The sequence below is a fragment of the Zeugodacus cucurbitae genome, chromosome 2 (assembly GCF_028554725.1).
Source record: "Zeugodacus cucurbitae isolate PBARC_wt_2022May chromosome 2, idZeuCucr1.2, whole genome shotgun sequence".
Lineage (NCBI taxonomy): Eukaryota > Metazoa > Arthropoda > Insecta > Diptera > Tephritidae > Zeugodacus > Zeugodacus cucurbitae.
This window is the reverse complement of record NC_071667.1, coordinates 56671213-56687838: the sequence shown is the minus strand read 5'-3', so window position 1 is coordinate 56687838 and position 16626 is coordinate 56671213. Positions and strand designations below refer to the sequence as shown.

Here is a 16626-nt window from a genome sequence, read left to right as displayed (position 1 = left end):
AGATCCAAAACAAACTAGATACTCTTAGGTCTGATTTCTTGCCTCATAAGACGAATCATTACATAATAGAAATACGCTAGTATATACATACTTACAGTTATGAATTAATATTCATGTCACAAAATAGAATTAAATGTATTTCAAACCTTCATCCTGAAAGTAAAAAAAAAAACAAAAATGTGTTTGTAAAAAATAATTTAAATTCATTTTATTAAATATTATTATGTAAACCGAACACTAAGAATTATTTTTTAAAGCATAACTTTACTACTTACAATTTAATATTAAATGTGATTATTATTTAATGGAACTTTGCAATATATAGTTATTGCCTAATTTTTGTATTATTTCAGCATTTCAAATAAATGGAACCCAAAGCCCTTGCAGGTAAGTCAGAAGCAGTTCCCTTATTAACACAAAACGATCAAATCGACGGTGACCCCATAAATGGTGTTCAAATATTGCCGGAAGTTACAGTTGGAAAATTACAACAACAACAACAAATGATGGAGCAACTTGAAGAGGACAAAGATGGTGTTGAGCTTGAGCACTTGCTTTTATACAACCAAGAAGGTGAGCAGCATGGCGATAATTTTGATGCTGATAATGAAGTTGGCGATAAAAACTATACAAAAAAGGATAAAGATGGATTCCGTCTTGGTAAGTACCTTCTGAGTTTGTATGCAGTTAATTTAAAAGTGTGTGATATATAACGATCTTAAAGTAACGGCTGGAATTCGCTAAATCCCAGTATGTAACGAATCGAACAAGCAACTGGTATACATTAAATAGACTCGTATTGTTATTTTGAGATAGAAGAGCATATGGTTTGACACTTTAATGAGGTAACAATATACTTTCTAGTATAGAGTTCGGCTAAAAAGTTTTGTGGAATGCTTCCACATTGAAATATTTTGGCATTTAATTTAAATAAATTTTTTTAAATTTAAATTAAAATTTTTTTAATTTTTTTATGAGTGATTGAATGCTCACTAATGTCAGTAATTTCTTAAAGTCTATTTCACTTAACTTAATATTTGATGTGAAATCACAGTCTGCACTTTGTTGCTGTCAACAAGATCAATCGCACCAATCGTAGTAAAACGAATAATATGCTGTTGACAACAACAAAAAAATGTTTATCTCCATCATGTTATGCAATAAAAAGCGTGAAAACAAGCATTCAACACATTTTATGTGGCACAAAAGGAAGAAAACGAAATTTGTAGGGATGTATGTGTGTGTCTGTATATGTAAAAATGTTAAATATGTAAAGCAGAAGATGAATGAGAATCGGAGTGTGGAAAAATGCAAGCAGCAACCGGAATTCGCAAAGCTTTCTTCACATGTTATACGCCCCGTCTAAACAAAAACATAGTCGGCTTTTAGGTGCTTGTTGACTGCGGCTGCTGACTGCTGTGTGTGTGTATGTGTATGAGCGTGTGTGCACCATAAAACTCAAGTGTAAATTGTGACATGCATGAATTGACTGCGGAAGCAAACAGCCACACACAGATCTCAATGTGTGTGTGTTTGTACGCGCGTACCGTTGAGTAAATAATCTTATGCCAACAAAATTGTTCGCAAACATTTGCAGCTAAGACCGCAACTGCTTACTCTATGACTTGCATTTCCGCCCGATTGCTTTGGTGGTCGCCATGGCGTCCGCCTTAACGGCGAAATCAAAGTCAACACACACGCACAAATATTTGCACAAGCACACATGATTGTTGCTGTTGTTGCTTCTTTCTTTCTTACTTGTACAACACAAGGTATTTTCAGCGCTTTAACACTGTCTTCTGTCTGCAGCGCACAGCAGTAGTAGGATAAGTGGAATCCTCGCCAAACAAATCTGCATCGCTGACAACATGCTTTCCGTTCGCCGCACTCGCTCACTCTCTGCCTGTCTCTACTGTGCACAATGCCTTGGCTTTGCTTGCCACAGGCAAAGTTGAAGCTTTGGCTTTAGCTAGAACTTCAGCTTATGCAATCTCCATGCCAGTTTATCTGCTGGAATTTAACACGCTCTGACTGTGCGCCAGCTCCGGTGTGCCCGCTGCATAGTTGAGCTGGTGAGACTTGTGCCTTAACACCGACATAATTATTACTGAGCACTGCTGAGCAGCAGGGTTGGGTGCGCCGCATTACGGCGCTGTCAGTTTTGGCAGCCACACCAAAGGGTTAAGACTTCCTCAGTCGGCTGCTGCGAGGCTGAGTTGTGCGGTTGCACTCTAACATTACATGTTAAAGAGAATATCGTAAAGCGAAAACAGCAACAAAAGGAAATGTGTGCTGTTTCGGAGAATATAAATGAAAATAGATATCGCTCATTTACTTGAATAGTGTCACAACTCAAAAAACACGATTTTTGAGTTGAGTATGCAGAAATGTGCGTCCATATTGTATACAAAATTCATTCCGATGCGTAGAAAAATAAACCGTGATATAAGAATGTGCCGTTATTAAACTAGTTATGTTGCAGTATTTTTTAACCACAATAACGACACTTCTCAGTTTTGCCAGAATTAGGCATGGATTTTTTTCCGAAAGAGAGACATATTTTGTGTTACAAAGATATTGGTGAAAAGTAATTAAATTTTTCATATTGATTGATGAACAAAAACGACACATTTGACTTATGACGGCGAAATTGAATAATTTTTTTCACAAATAAGTACACAATTCAAAATGGGTCACGTTTATGCCCAAGAAAAATAATTAGTACATTCTATTTGGTCCATTTATGCTCAACATGGTAGTTAATATATTACACGCCACTAGAATTGTTAATAAACTTATGGAATTTTTCTATATTTGCTAAATAAGGGACAATTGAAAACTTTAAATCGCTCTCCTGAAAAATCGAATTTTTTGAGTTGTGACACTATTCAAGTAAATAAGCGATATGTTCTGAGGCTTTGAACTGATGTAAAGTTCATCTGGAGATTTCTAATACTTAAGGTGGATATTTTGAAGTACAATTAAAATTTATTTGAGGAGCAGAAATCATTTCATGAGTGAGTTTCGAAGTCTTTCCAGTGCGGCCTATCATATTTAGTTATAGATTGTTGTCTACATTATTCATAGCTGAGCTGGTGGTTTTCTCTATATATCAATTATCTGTCCAGTTATCTGGACTAGTGGCTGCTCCATAAACAATATTTCCCTGTCGGTCCGAAATTCTGTTAAGATTTTTTATTTGAATTTTTAACGTTCTTTCTGCCTGCCTGTAACCTATGTGTTACATTTGCTGTCTTTTTTCAACAAAAAAACTTCTTGCTTTTTTCCGATAACTCTCTACAGATTTTTTGCCGGTTTCTATTAGTGATGAGCGATAGTTCACTACCGGTGAAATAGCAAGTATATAGCAACTGCGATCAATTTTTGTAAATATCAATGATTTACAATCACAATCGACGTTAAGTAATTTGAGTTCGATCACAGTTCATATAGGAGTTCAGTAATTCTAATTCGATCACTGTAGCAATAGCAGTTCGAAAGTAGCAATCACTGCTCAGTGATCACAGTAGCAGTTGTGATTTTGATAATTTTGGGTACGTTGATTACAAAAGCAGTTAAATGTACCCAAAATTTATTAATTAGTTAATTGTGATTACAAAAGCAGGTAAATTGGGATATTTGTTAAAATTAATAAATGTAAAAAATTAAAAAAAAATGTGGAGTACCAATTCTCATAAATTCGTCTTTTTTTGTTTGTGATCGCAATAGCAATATAAAATCACAGTGATTTAAAAATAGCAATATCGCTCATCACTAGTTTCTATTACTTTCTACTGGCCCTATACACCTCATAGCCAATACATCACTCAAAGCGATTGATAAAGAAAAGCTGAAAGCCTGAGCTATCTTTTTAGTGCTAATGCCACGTGTTTTGATCACAATTTCCGTCGCAAGGAATACGTTTTTTAGCCATAAACCATCTCATTGAAATGCTCAGGCCATTCAAATGCTCGCATACAGATCAATTTTAATCAGATGAAACATGAGAATGTCAGTGGAGACATTTTATATGAAGAAGTTATGGCGAAGTAATTTGTAAAAATCACTGTTTCAATTACACATACATATTTATGAATTAATTTATGTAATAGTGAAAATGTATAATGAGCTGCATACACTTTTTTCAGGTTTTCAAATAAAATTTTCTGTTGAACTGTGCTCATGAGCGAGATGAGTTGATGTATTCCTCATCATTGCATTTGCATACGAAAAGTTTTTGCATGTGATTATAATGCAGATATTTATGTAGTGTATATGTAAGTCCTTCACAGTGAAAAATTATCCACTGTTGCTACGAAAAAATTAACGGTTAAATGTTCTACAAATGTTTTATGTGAGATAGAGTTGGAAATATATAATAATGAAATTACGTTGAATTCACCAATGTAAAACCTTTTTTGTGAATGATTTGTTTAAGCTGTCATCCCTTAATTCTGAAATTTATCGCGAGCAGTTTAATTTTCGAAAATTTTGAGCAATATAATAACTAACTGTTACATGTGACGACATTAAAAAAAAAAGCTTTGGTAATGAAATACGGTCGGGAAAGCAAAAATTAAATTTTTATATATATATATGGTTCTGAGGGAGCTAATCACAAGGCGCTTGTTCTCAAACTTGAACCATTTCAAATTGCTTTCAGATGACCGTACATCCAATCCAACCATAGAGCCATAATTAAACAACAGAGTTTAGTTGTTGGTTGTTGGAGTTGGTTTATATGTAAAGAACCGTCCAATTAAGTTTAAGAAGTTAATAGAAATGTAACTTAAGTGATTTAACACACTTCTACAAAGGTCCCATAAATGCCTTTATATAAGAACGCATTTTACCCTCATTCCGAAAAGTTTTAAAGTTCACAAGAAATATCGAAACAATTTCAGGTTATGTCTAGTCCCTTCCATAAGACCAGCTGTTCTTAAAGGTCTGCCAAATGATCTGATCTGATGTTATATGGGATTAACATTCCTCAAGATGAAAAAGGAATTACGTGGAACTATAGAAATTCCGATATCTGTAATCATCAGTTTCGAGTCATTAACCATACATTTGGATGATGTATTGGTCTAAGCGCTCTTAGGCTATTGCAGGCGAAAGTATTTCCGATCTAAAATAAACATTTCGATAAGAAATTTAGTGAACATGATACACAGGGACTCGGAGTTTTAAAATCGTTTAACTATCATTAAGGAAGATATATCAGATAATGCTATTGTATTTCTTTGCGTTTGTGCTAAATATATATAAATATCATTTTCTTAGAAAATATCAGCAAAAAAGTTCCATAGAAATCAAGTTCGTTTTCTTTTCCACTTTCCTCTAACAACTAATTGATAATATTTCTATGGTATTCTGTACTGATCCGTAAAAAGATAGACCCCACAATCTGCGCCAATTACCGTGGTATAAGTCTCCTCAATATCGCATATAATGTCCTGTCGAGCGTAATGTGTGAAAGACTTAAGCCCACCGTCAACGAACTGATTGGACCTTATCAGTATGGCTTTAGACCTGGAAAATCCACCATGGACCAAATATTCACCATGTGCCAAATATTGGAAAAGACGCGAGAGAGAAGAATCGATACTCACCATCTTTTCATCGATTTTAAAACAGTTTTCGACAGCACAAAAAGAAATTGCCTCTATGCCGCGATTTCTGAATTTGGCATCCCTGCAAAACTAATACGACTATGTAAACTGACGTTGAGCAACACCAAAAGCTCCGTCAGGATCGGGAAGGACCTCTCCGAGCCGTTTGATACCAAACGAGGCTTCAGACAGGGTGACTCACTATCGCGCGACTTCCCGTTGTTCTGACTTCGTTTGTTCTGCTTCTTCCAGACTGGATAAGAAAGCGAAGCGTATGGGTCTGGTGGTGAATGAGGACAAAACGAAATATCTCATGTCATCAAACAAACCGTCAGCGCACTCGCGTCTTGACTCCCATGTCACTGTCGACGGTCATAACTTTGAAGTTGTAGATAATTTCGTATACCTAGGCACCATCATCAACACCGATAATAATGTCAGCCTTGAAATCCAACGCAGAATCACTCTTGCCAACAGGTGCTACTTTGGACTGAGTAGGCAATTGAAAAGTAAAGTCCTCTCTCGGCGAACCAAAATCAAACTCTACAAGTCGCTCATTATTCCCGTCCTGATATATTGCGCTGAAGCGTGGACGATGACAACATATGATTAGACGACTCTTGGGGTTTTTGAGACAAACGTTTTACGCAAAATTTATATTCCTTTAAACATTGGCAACGGCGAATACCGCGGACGGTGGAACGGTGAACTGTACTATTTATACGACGACATTGACATGGTTCAGCGAATAAAAAGACAGCGGCTACGCTGGCTAGGTCATGTTGTACGGATGGAAGAAAACACTCCAGCTCTGAAAGTATTCAATGCAGTACCCGCTGGAGGAAGCCGCTGGAGAGGACGACTTCCACTCCGTTAGAAAGACCAAGTAAAAAGACCATATATATATATTCTGTACTGATGAATTTGTGTACAGTTCGAGGTACAGTAATAGGTAGGTTATAAATTGATTAATAAATTGGTTAATGAGGTCATAAGCATTTTTTCCCAAACATTTTTTATTCACGAAGTTTCAAAGTACTTCCGAAGTGCTGATATTTCCGAGAAACTATTTCGAATGAAAAATATGTATGCATGAATATTAAATATCGTTTCATTTCGGCCCGAAGGCTACGAGCTTTCCAACTCCACTACTATGCATGTAATATTGATTCACTGATGTTCTCTCTCAGAGTGGATTCTATCTAAAGATCGATTTGGCGCTTTCATTATATATTTGATCCACTTGCGAATCCCTCGAGCATCCATATAATAAGAAAATAAGATAACCTTTACTCAGAATTGCCATTTTCAGTGGACTGAATTTAAATTTTGCTCAACTGATAGCGTACAAAATTTCACACGCTGTGCTAGTTGAGCGCAATTCAGCACAGCTGCACTTGATGGCACTACTTACTTAAGTCCTTGCATTTGCTAATCCTGTAAAAGAACTCGCTTCATCTTAATTCAAACCTAACTCGCTGGCCAGAGCCCTGTAATGCACTGAAAAGTTGCATTAAAGCGCAGAAGTGGAAAACCCAAAGGCAAAGTGCTGAGCGGTGAAGTGCAATTGTTGTATTGTGGCAATGTGGTCGAGCACTTGTAGCGCCACAAATGTTATTTATGTATATGCGTGGATGAGTGTGTGTGTGTGCGTGTGCTTGTTGTTGTGTGGTCCACTCAGCAATGCTGAAAGCTTCACAGATAATCAACATCACAACGCATTGCATTGCATTACATCATCTTGTTTTCGAACTCAATTCCACTCGTCCGAACAAATGCATTGCATTTCATATTTGCCAATATGCTGTTGGTGTTGTTGTTGTTGTAAAAACATGTATGTACATATATGTATATGTATGAGTGTGTGCATATGAATAATCTGTGCGCACTAGCTCGCATTTTAAATGCTTGTCCAATGCAAATCCCCAACTCATGCGTCCGTGTAATCCTTTTGCTCTCGTCGCAGCAGCAGCGAGCGGCCCGAAGCGAGTCAAATGAATGAATTTCTTTGCAATGCAAGTTAATTATCCATCGTAGCTCATCAAGTGCCTTGCTTTTACCCCATACCCCAGTTGGAGTGCTGTGTAAATGTGAGGTTATGTGTAATTGTGCACCGAAGTAGTTTTAATGCTGAATTGCCTTCGAATGCATGAAGCTCATGAAACGAATATATGGGAATGTAATCAACCTAAATGACAGCCAAACAAGTGGACTGAATGAATGAATAGTGGCGTAGTCGAATGAAGCAACAGATAACAGCACAATGATTAGCATGAGTACATGTGTTTCTCTTTTTTTGGTCTCTGGCATGTGAGGCTTTGGTAAGATGAACACTACTCTTAGCACTTAATATTTTCGGAATTTTCTTTTTGTTTTCCCAACTAAACTCCTATTAAGTCTATGCACACTTACCGTTATGTGAATAACGTATTAAGTTGTCCGAATTGAAGCATACTTTTATATTTCCATTTCGCCAGGTTTTTTCCCACCCAGTTGATGAATTCATTTGGTTTGCTTCAATTATGATTAAGTTACTTCAAGTTAGATACGACCAATGTAGCCCAAGTGGTTGAGGGTGGATCCCCACTTCGACTCTTTTATTTCAGCACTCAGTCTCAGCCGTTTAGTTGGTGGAATTTTCCTCGCTAGTGAAATCAGAGAAGGCTTGAATCGTGAACAAAAATCAAATCTGGGATTTCAATTTCGAGACAGACTACATTTTTTATAAAAATATAATTGCCAAAAATCATGATGAAGTGATAGATATTGCTGGAGATAAATATACAATGCATACCATAGCTTCGGTTGCAACCTTACAATTTTATTTAAGTAAGATTTTGTTGAATCATTTTTCTTAGAATAGTCCAAGACCCGACTGTATACAAATAAAATTATCACTTAGACAACCCAATTGAACTTAGAACACTGAGCCCGAGTCCGAGTCCGACTCTGCATTGAGGACTGAACTGTAAAAAAAGGAAGCAAAAGTTTTATCGTTTCATAAAACAACTTTTCAATATTCAGCGGCTTAAATAGATAAAAACTCAGACGGCTTAAGGCTTACTCGATTAATAGCATATTGTTTGTGAACGAAAGATGACCTCTAGAAAGTTTACGAAATCTCAGAAAATCCAATGGTTTTGGGCTAGTACTTTATAAGATGGACTTCTAACAATGCGGAAATCCCAATACAGATGTAAACATGCAACACTGATCTGATTCCGAAAATAATTAACGAATAGGTGAATGAACAGACGATTAGACTATTCAATAAAAGAGTGGCAAGGGATTGATGGGAACGAACGGATGGATAATTTTATATAAAGATGGATTCACAGACGTACTGATGGTTGGAAAGACTAACGCACAGATAAAGGGCGAATAAATGGATGAAAGAACTAGCGTGCATAAGGATATAGACTTCCCTTTTAAATAAAAATATAATGGTCCGCCATTGTGAATTTTTAAAAACCACCAGATCAGATCAATAATCATTGACCCCCCATTGAAACCCCCGAGTAAGGAGTTTCAAGCGAATCTGATGAATTTTTTAGAAAAGCTCCGCCATATTGGGTCCGCTAATTTTGAAAATCCGACAACGGATCCGTAATCAATGACCCCGAAAAATCCGATGAAGTTTTACAAAAGCATATTGGTGTTATGGGATCGAACCTCGATTAGGATTGAGCTACCAAAACACATAGGGTACAGATAAGATAAGACCCACAGGTTAGAAACAAGTTTTTTTGTGTGGCTGTATTATTAATAATTCGTATTATAGTAATGAGAACCAATCAAAAGATAAGACCCGTAGGTTATTTAGATCGACTTATTTCGGTTAATCCCAATCTTAACAGAATTCTCCGACGCATATTTAGATACACAGTAACTTATACTTTCGAAGAAACCTTTTAAAAATGTTAAAATAAATTAACCTTTTTTTCATAACAAGTTCTAGCCTAGGAAATATACAGTAATAAAATTTTAACGAAAAAAAGTAAACAAAATTGCCAAAATATAGTGGAACTCAAATGAAATATAAATTCGAAAATAGGCAAAAGTAAAAGAATAATAATAAAGCACACAAACAAGAATCAGTATAAGTAAGAGTAAGTGGAGCATCCTTACATACCTTCCCCCCAAGTAAGTCAGAATATACCATAAATGCTAAACAGAAGGTCGCCTGACAAACCGCGACTGCCACTTTTGACTGTCACTCCACGCTCCGACCGCTTTAAAAACCAAATGTCGACAATATGTTGCATGCTGTTGGCAACGCTGCTGCAGGACATTTATTTGTGTGTCTTCCATTCAACGTTTTTGCACATTTTCTTGCTCCTCCCGTCCACATAACTGTGCACTGTGGCTGCCTGTGTAAATAGTAATACAAATCATAGAAATCAAATATAAACATGACACAAGAGAATTTTCTATGCGAGTAAAGTTGAATGCGACAGAATGTGAGAAAAAACAGGGAGATGAAAGTAATGGAAATGGGCAGCAAGTGTATGAAGAGGCTGCATTTTGATTAAAGCAGCATAATGTTGAGCGTTGCTTTAGGTGCTCCTTTTACCTTCGTCCACTAATGAGTTCGTCGAATTGTCACAAAGAAGCGGAATGCACGAGTTGAAACTACGAAAGTGGGAGCGTGAGTGTGACTTGAGCAGCTCTAGGGTTTTCGGTAGTATGTGTGGAGAGTGGGGAAAAATATGTAAATCATTTTTTGTGGCGCTGAGTACATTGTAAATATTAACTTTTGTTATGAAATTGCAAAAAATTTGCAAAAAATATGTTAAGCAAAACAACAACAACAGTTCTTCAGTACCACTCTCTGATTTATGCAGTGAAGTTTCGTACGAGATTAAAGAGTCCTGGAGATACCAGTATCTGTACTAGAAATGACTGTCCACCGAAGTATTGTATTTGCATCAATATAAATGAGAGCACTCAGCGTCGATGACGGAAAAGTTTCCAAGGCAGTTCTCCTTAGCAGTGACTCTCTTCTTCACTTGAAGTCGTTCCTCTGTTATGATTACCTATATCTTTAGTACGATATCAAAGAACAGAGAAAGAGAGGTAGTACTTAAAATTTCGGATCACTGATTGAAAGCACTTACAAAAAACCCTAAGCGCTTTAGATAGCAGTTTACTAAAGGTCTATCAGGTCTTGATACACTACCGTTATGGCTCTGGACACTCGTGGGAATCGGATTGCTAAGCTTTCAAGCTTTGGAGCTTAATAAGCTTACTGTAGGCATGTGTATTGATTAGCTAAAGTTCTCTGGTTTTCAATGCAATCAACGACTTTTTTGAGATTCATGTAAAACAACTATTTGATCTTAACAGAAGTTAAAAATTAACTTTTTATAATATTTCATTAATTATATATTATGGTGGTAAATACCTCCCTTTTTCCTTTTGAAATTCGCGACTATGTATAAAGCGCTACAGAGCTCGTATCTGGCAATACTATACATAATACTAAAACATCGAGTTAGACAGAAGATGGGAGTTCGTCACCAAACCATTTAAAACCATCTGCAGAAGGCCGGATACACAAAAAAGCTTGATTTTGGGTGCCGCTTGATTAGACGCCAAAAAACCTTCTGGACCGAATCAACGCCTGCGATATGCTGCGAACGAACTCGACCCATTTTTGAAGCGGATGGTGACTAGCGACGAAAAATGGATCATATATGACAATATTAAGCGAAAACGGTCGTGGTCGAAGGCCGGTGAATCGTCCCAAATAGTGGCCATGCCGGGATTGACGGCCAGGAAGGTTTTGCTGTGTGTGTTTCGTGGGATTGGAAGGGAATCATTCACTATGGGCTGCTCCCATATGACCAGATGCTTAATTCAACCATCTACTGCGATCATCTGGACCGCTTGAAGCAGGCGATCGACCAGAAGTCCTCAATTAGCCAACAGGATGGGTAGAGTGTTCCGCAAGGACAACGCCAGACCAGAAGCTACGGGAGCTCGGATGGTTTGTTTTTTCGCATCCATCATATAACCCGGACATAGCGCCAAGTGATTACCACCTGTTCCTGTCCATGGCGAACGCCCTTGGTGGAGTAAAGTTGAACTCAAAAGAGGCTTGTGAAAAGTGGCTGTCCGAGTTCTTCGCAAATAAGGAGGGGGGCTTCTACGAAGAGGATGATATTTTGAAGTTCCCGTCTAGATGGAAACAGATTATCGAACGAAACAGCGCATATTTGAACTAAAACCGATCAATGTAACACTTTTGATAAAGCATTGAATAAAGAGCAAAACAGGGATGTGGCGAGAATACCATGAAACATAGAGACTAGATTCAAACTCGTGTTTCAGTTATAATTTCACCGCACTAAAGTTTTTTGGTTTCATAATCTAATAATTTATCATAAATAAAAAATTTCTGGAATCGATTATACGGTACGATTTGAAAGCATCTCGTGGTGTGCATAACTTTAATGGCTCCTCTTAAAGCTTTATGCCACATTAACTAACAATTAGATTTGCACCTTTTGATCACTTCAATCAAGCAGAAATTCTGTAGTTGATGTGCCACAAAACTAAATGATCCCACACATGAAAATCATGCAGAATAAATGCAGGTGTGTGTGTGTATATTTTCAATTATTGCTTGGAGAACAGCACTTTAAATGCTGTACAGTAGGCGGCGGTGGCGTATGAGTGACATAATCGCACATGAACACAAACACTTACACACACCAATACATTTCTTAAATCATCAACTAAGTACCTGAGCTGCTGCTGCCGGAAAGTAGGTGAGTTGCTTTCAGTTATTTATTTTACGAAACTCTCCGACGGAAGTGCATAATTTACACGTTGTTATTTTGTGTGCGAGGTACACAAATGCCTCCAGTCGCTCCACATAAGCAAATATGTGCACACCCACACACGAACAGAGCAATTGTAAGGACTTCACATGTGTTTGTGGCTTGCAGTAGTTAATGGCTGCACCTCCACTTGCTGCGGCGGCGGCAACCCAGCGTCGGTATTCAGCTTAAGTAGCGCTTTTATTTAAATGCATTTAATTAGCGGCCTCAAAACTGCATGAAAACGCTGTTGTGGAATTCTTTTATTTACATACAAACATGCCACACTTCTTTTCAGCTCAGTTGTGTGGTGGTGTTTAAACCACAGCATTTTTATATGCGAAGGTGTAATGATTTTGTGCATAACGGTAATTAATTATAAAATAAATTGAATAACGGTATGTAGTGTGTAATCTGAAGAATTTGCTATATTTTTATTACAATGAGAAAATGCGAAATATGCTAAGAAGTGGTTGTATAAGTGGTTGTGTTGCATACTTCAAGGCGCATAATATGTTTTTCTATTATTTCTGCGCCAAATATGCATTGTATAAAAATTTCTACTGAGCTGGGTCCACAGGAAATTTCGATGTGAATAATTCTTTAGAACATATTAACCCATTAGCGACCATAAAAATTAATTTTACTTTAGGTTTGTGTAAATTATAGTTGAAAATAACTAAATTTAATGGGTTAGATTGTGCTAGAAAATTAGTTATATTTAACTTTACTAAATGAAAATAGTCTTTATATCCCGATACATAAAAGAAATTAACACTTTCTTTACTCACTATGAAAATACATAAGTTTTTAATGTGGCAACTACAAGTATTTGACTTGAGTGGAATAAAATATTTGAAAATCTTGCACTTTCCCCTTAATTTAAAAGTGCACTCTCGCAATTCTTTTTCTTATACTATTACCTCATTTGAAATGCGGTTTCAGTCGCATTTGACTTACCTTCACGCAACCAAACACATATACTCATACATATATTTGCTTCCTCATAGAAGATTTCATGCCAATTTGCATATTGAGTCGTTGTATATGATTCCCAACCAACACTGCGCTGCGCTTTTTGGTGCCTTCAAGTGTCTACAGGTGCTTAAGGAATTCTATTGAAAACAGCGCTTGGTTCTTTTTTCGCCGATTTATGCATACACTTGGCGCGTGTGTCGCAGTGTGATGCGGAAAAATTAGCAAATCAAGTATAAATGGCTTCGCCCACACACCCTTACACAAGCACACACCTTACTCACACATATGTACGAATTTTTCCCACCTTTCACTTGTCGGGTAATTAAATACAGCTATTTGTTCATTAACTCAATACTTGAAATTACACGCATGATAGCATGCATAACTCGCTCATGTGCTCCAATTAAGTTGAATCGCTTTTCTTTTTTCTCAGCGAGTATTTATACAATTATCTACAGGTCACTTGGCACCAGAAATGCCAAAAGATGTAATGGAAATCGTATTTTCTTTTTGTAGGGAGATTGGCATTTCAGGAAGTACGCTTCAAAATAGTAAAAATATTAACCTCAAAATCTCCCTTATTCATCGATGTGACCCACCATAACTATTTATGAAAATCCAGCGATGTGGAAAACCTACTCTCAGAGTAATCATCAATTCTTCCGTTGATCGTCAACTAAAATCATGAGCAATTCATGAAAGGATTACTTTAAAATTATTATTGTTCAGACAGTGTCTTAATGAAGAGTACCTTCATCTGACATCTATATTCGTAAGAGAAATTGGGCTTTTGTACATTGTAAATCGCACTCATATAGTAACATTTCGAAAAGTCTGTTTGGTTAGATGACATTTTTGACCTTCTCTTCTTTGAAAAATGTTTCGGCAAACGAAATTTTGGTCAACGATGGCAGTGATTGTTCTGTGTGTCATATCGGCTTATAGAGTTTAATTTTTTTTTTTCTCTAAGTTTATTCCGGAAATTGTTAAAATAAATCAATTAAACACACAGAAACATAGGAAAATAAATGTGTCTAAAATGTAAGCAACAAGATTGAAAAATATAAACTAAGTAACTTTTTTCTATCAAATTGTTATTCGTACTCGGAAAATATATGAAGTAATGACAATGAATTTGTTTTGTGTGGCATAGTGACAATTAAATTAACACCTATTTGACTGAACGATTTGCATATTCATTCATAACAACAGCGAGGTAACATGTGAATCGGTGGTTGATCTGACTAAGTTGGAGAGTTCAATTCGTAGTTTAACTCAGTTTTTTGATAATGTACCTAATTCCAGGAGTTTGCTTCAAGAATTGTTTGAACCTCTGACTAAAAGTTGGTAACAAATCAAATGCAACGAACTATGCATCAACTATAATTTTATGTTCCCAAATGAGAGAGTTTCTTAGGTTAAAACACCTCTGGTTTTCACGCCCACAAACTGTGCTATTGCAGCTTGATTCCTATTACACTTGATCTTACCAAAGAGAGGAGTCTCATCACTGGTACTGATAAAGCAAAGAGGTTTTCTTTATTCTTAGATTGTGTTCAGTGTTTATGAAGATGAGATTCCCAAATCTCACTGTTAATAGTGACCTGTGAACTAAGCCTCAAGTTCGTTCAAAGTTTATTCGATCATTGCAGATCTCAAGTCTCGCCCTCGTGTGTGCATTTTATCACTGTAAGATCCGCTGTTAGAGATATAAATCTTTGAGTCTTCGAAATCAAACAACCTCAGCATTCTTTGTCTGAATGCAAATATTTCAGGCTCAGCCCAATCAATCAATCTCATGTTATTATCGGAAGTAAGAGAGTTTGTGGATTGGAAGCTGCTAACTCTAGACGTCAGTGGATTCATTACTTATCATTATCAGTGGATTAAAACTGATTTTGCATAATTGCAGAGGCTGTGCTAGCCTCGAGAGAACCATGCTCAATTTAACTACCGGAAACTATTATATAATATTTCAATATTCATAACCGCTGCATCTCCGCTGGACCGCTGACAATGGCACTGCTAGAAATCTCTAATTTTATGACTTTCATTGTTAGTTTTTTTTGCTGTTTTTATAATTTTTTGACTGACACAAAACTTCGGCGAAAATTATTGTGCAAACTTTTGGGTAACAATTGAAAAACTCCGGTAATTTATTTCACTTGCAGCTGCACAAATGGACAATCGCAAATGCAGCGAGTATGGTGGGTAACTCTAAAACAACTCAAGCGCTTGTGGCCTTTGCCTTTGCCAAACCCTTCAACGGCGAATACCGTGAGAGTGAGGGAAAAGAAAAAAAATTGATTTCAAAATTTACATTTCAGCTAAAAAAGATAGAAAAAATGCGAATTTTCATAAGTTCCACCCAGCGCGTTCGCATCGTGGGCGCTCGAAATTCATATTCAAATTGTAAATTTCGTGCAGTGACTACCAGTTTGACAAGACAAAGTACCAAAGTGTGCCGAAGTACGCCGAGAGTTCTTGTACGCGTGGCAAATGAAGCGTTTCGAAGAAGTTGCAAAAAAGTATTAAGTGTTAAAATAATTCAGCAGGCGGTAAAAGTGCAGTAAGAAATGCCGAAATAGAGTTCGGGCAAAAGATGGAGAGGACTTAGCTTAACTTGGCATACAAGTTGTAGGAGTATGCGTTAGGGTGGAACTGAAATATGTAGGAGACTGAATTTACATATAATGTTTGTTAAAGCTCAACATAATCTAATTTTAATCACTAAGCCTGCTAAATATTATTGCATGTGAAATCAGAAATTCAGAACTATAAATGTTGGAAACCATCTTTGCATCTAATACAAGTGACTACTATTGCAGATTGAGGTTATTTGAACTACGACCTCCTCTGAAAAGCTTTCGTTTTCACTTTAGCTACGGTATATTTGACTTTATTAATTAAGACGATGAGTGAATGGATCCTTTATCTGATTTAAGGACCTCCCTAGTCCACACACTCAAAGTGGTACATATGTAAGTAGCTGAAGTTCATTTTCTTGCGAAGAGTCGAGTCATATCTTATCAACTTGCATTCTGCATTAATATAAGTTTTTAAGACATTTGGCAAGCGCAAAAAGTTTCATTATTTATTTGTTTGAGAAAATGACGAAAAATAATGTAGTTTGGTAACACTGGACTGATTTATTTTATCAAACTTAAATTTATTTTTTTTTTTTGGTTTTTCATTTCATACAAAGTTTTTTA

At 36.6% G+C, this 16626-nt stretch overlaps 2 protein-coding genes across 2 annotated transcripts in view; one reads left to right on the top strand and one right to left on the bottom strand.

Annotated features, from left to right (window-relative positions):
- LOC105209512 (uncharacterized) overlaps positions 1-153 on the bottom strand; it is an 85027-nt gene extending 84874 nt beyond the window's left edge. The window contains exon 1 of the mRNA XM_054225749.1: positions 96-153. The gene's annotated coding sequence lies outside the window, so the exon portion shown is untranslated. The remainder of the gene's footprint in view (positions 1-95) is intronic.
- Positions 1-16626, top strand: part of LOC105209509 (sodium/hydrogen exchanger 9B2) — a 76006-nt gene that overhangs the window by 7821 nt on the left and 51559 nt on the right. Inside the window, exons 2-3 of the mRNA XM_054225750.1 lie at positions 354-387; positions 478-660. Of these exons, the coding sequence (XP_054081725.1) occupies positions 366-387; positions 478-660 (205 nt within the window). The 5' untranslated portion in view covers positions 354-365. The remainder of the gene's footprint in view (positions 1-353; positions 388-477; positions 661-16626) is intronic.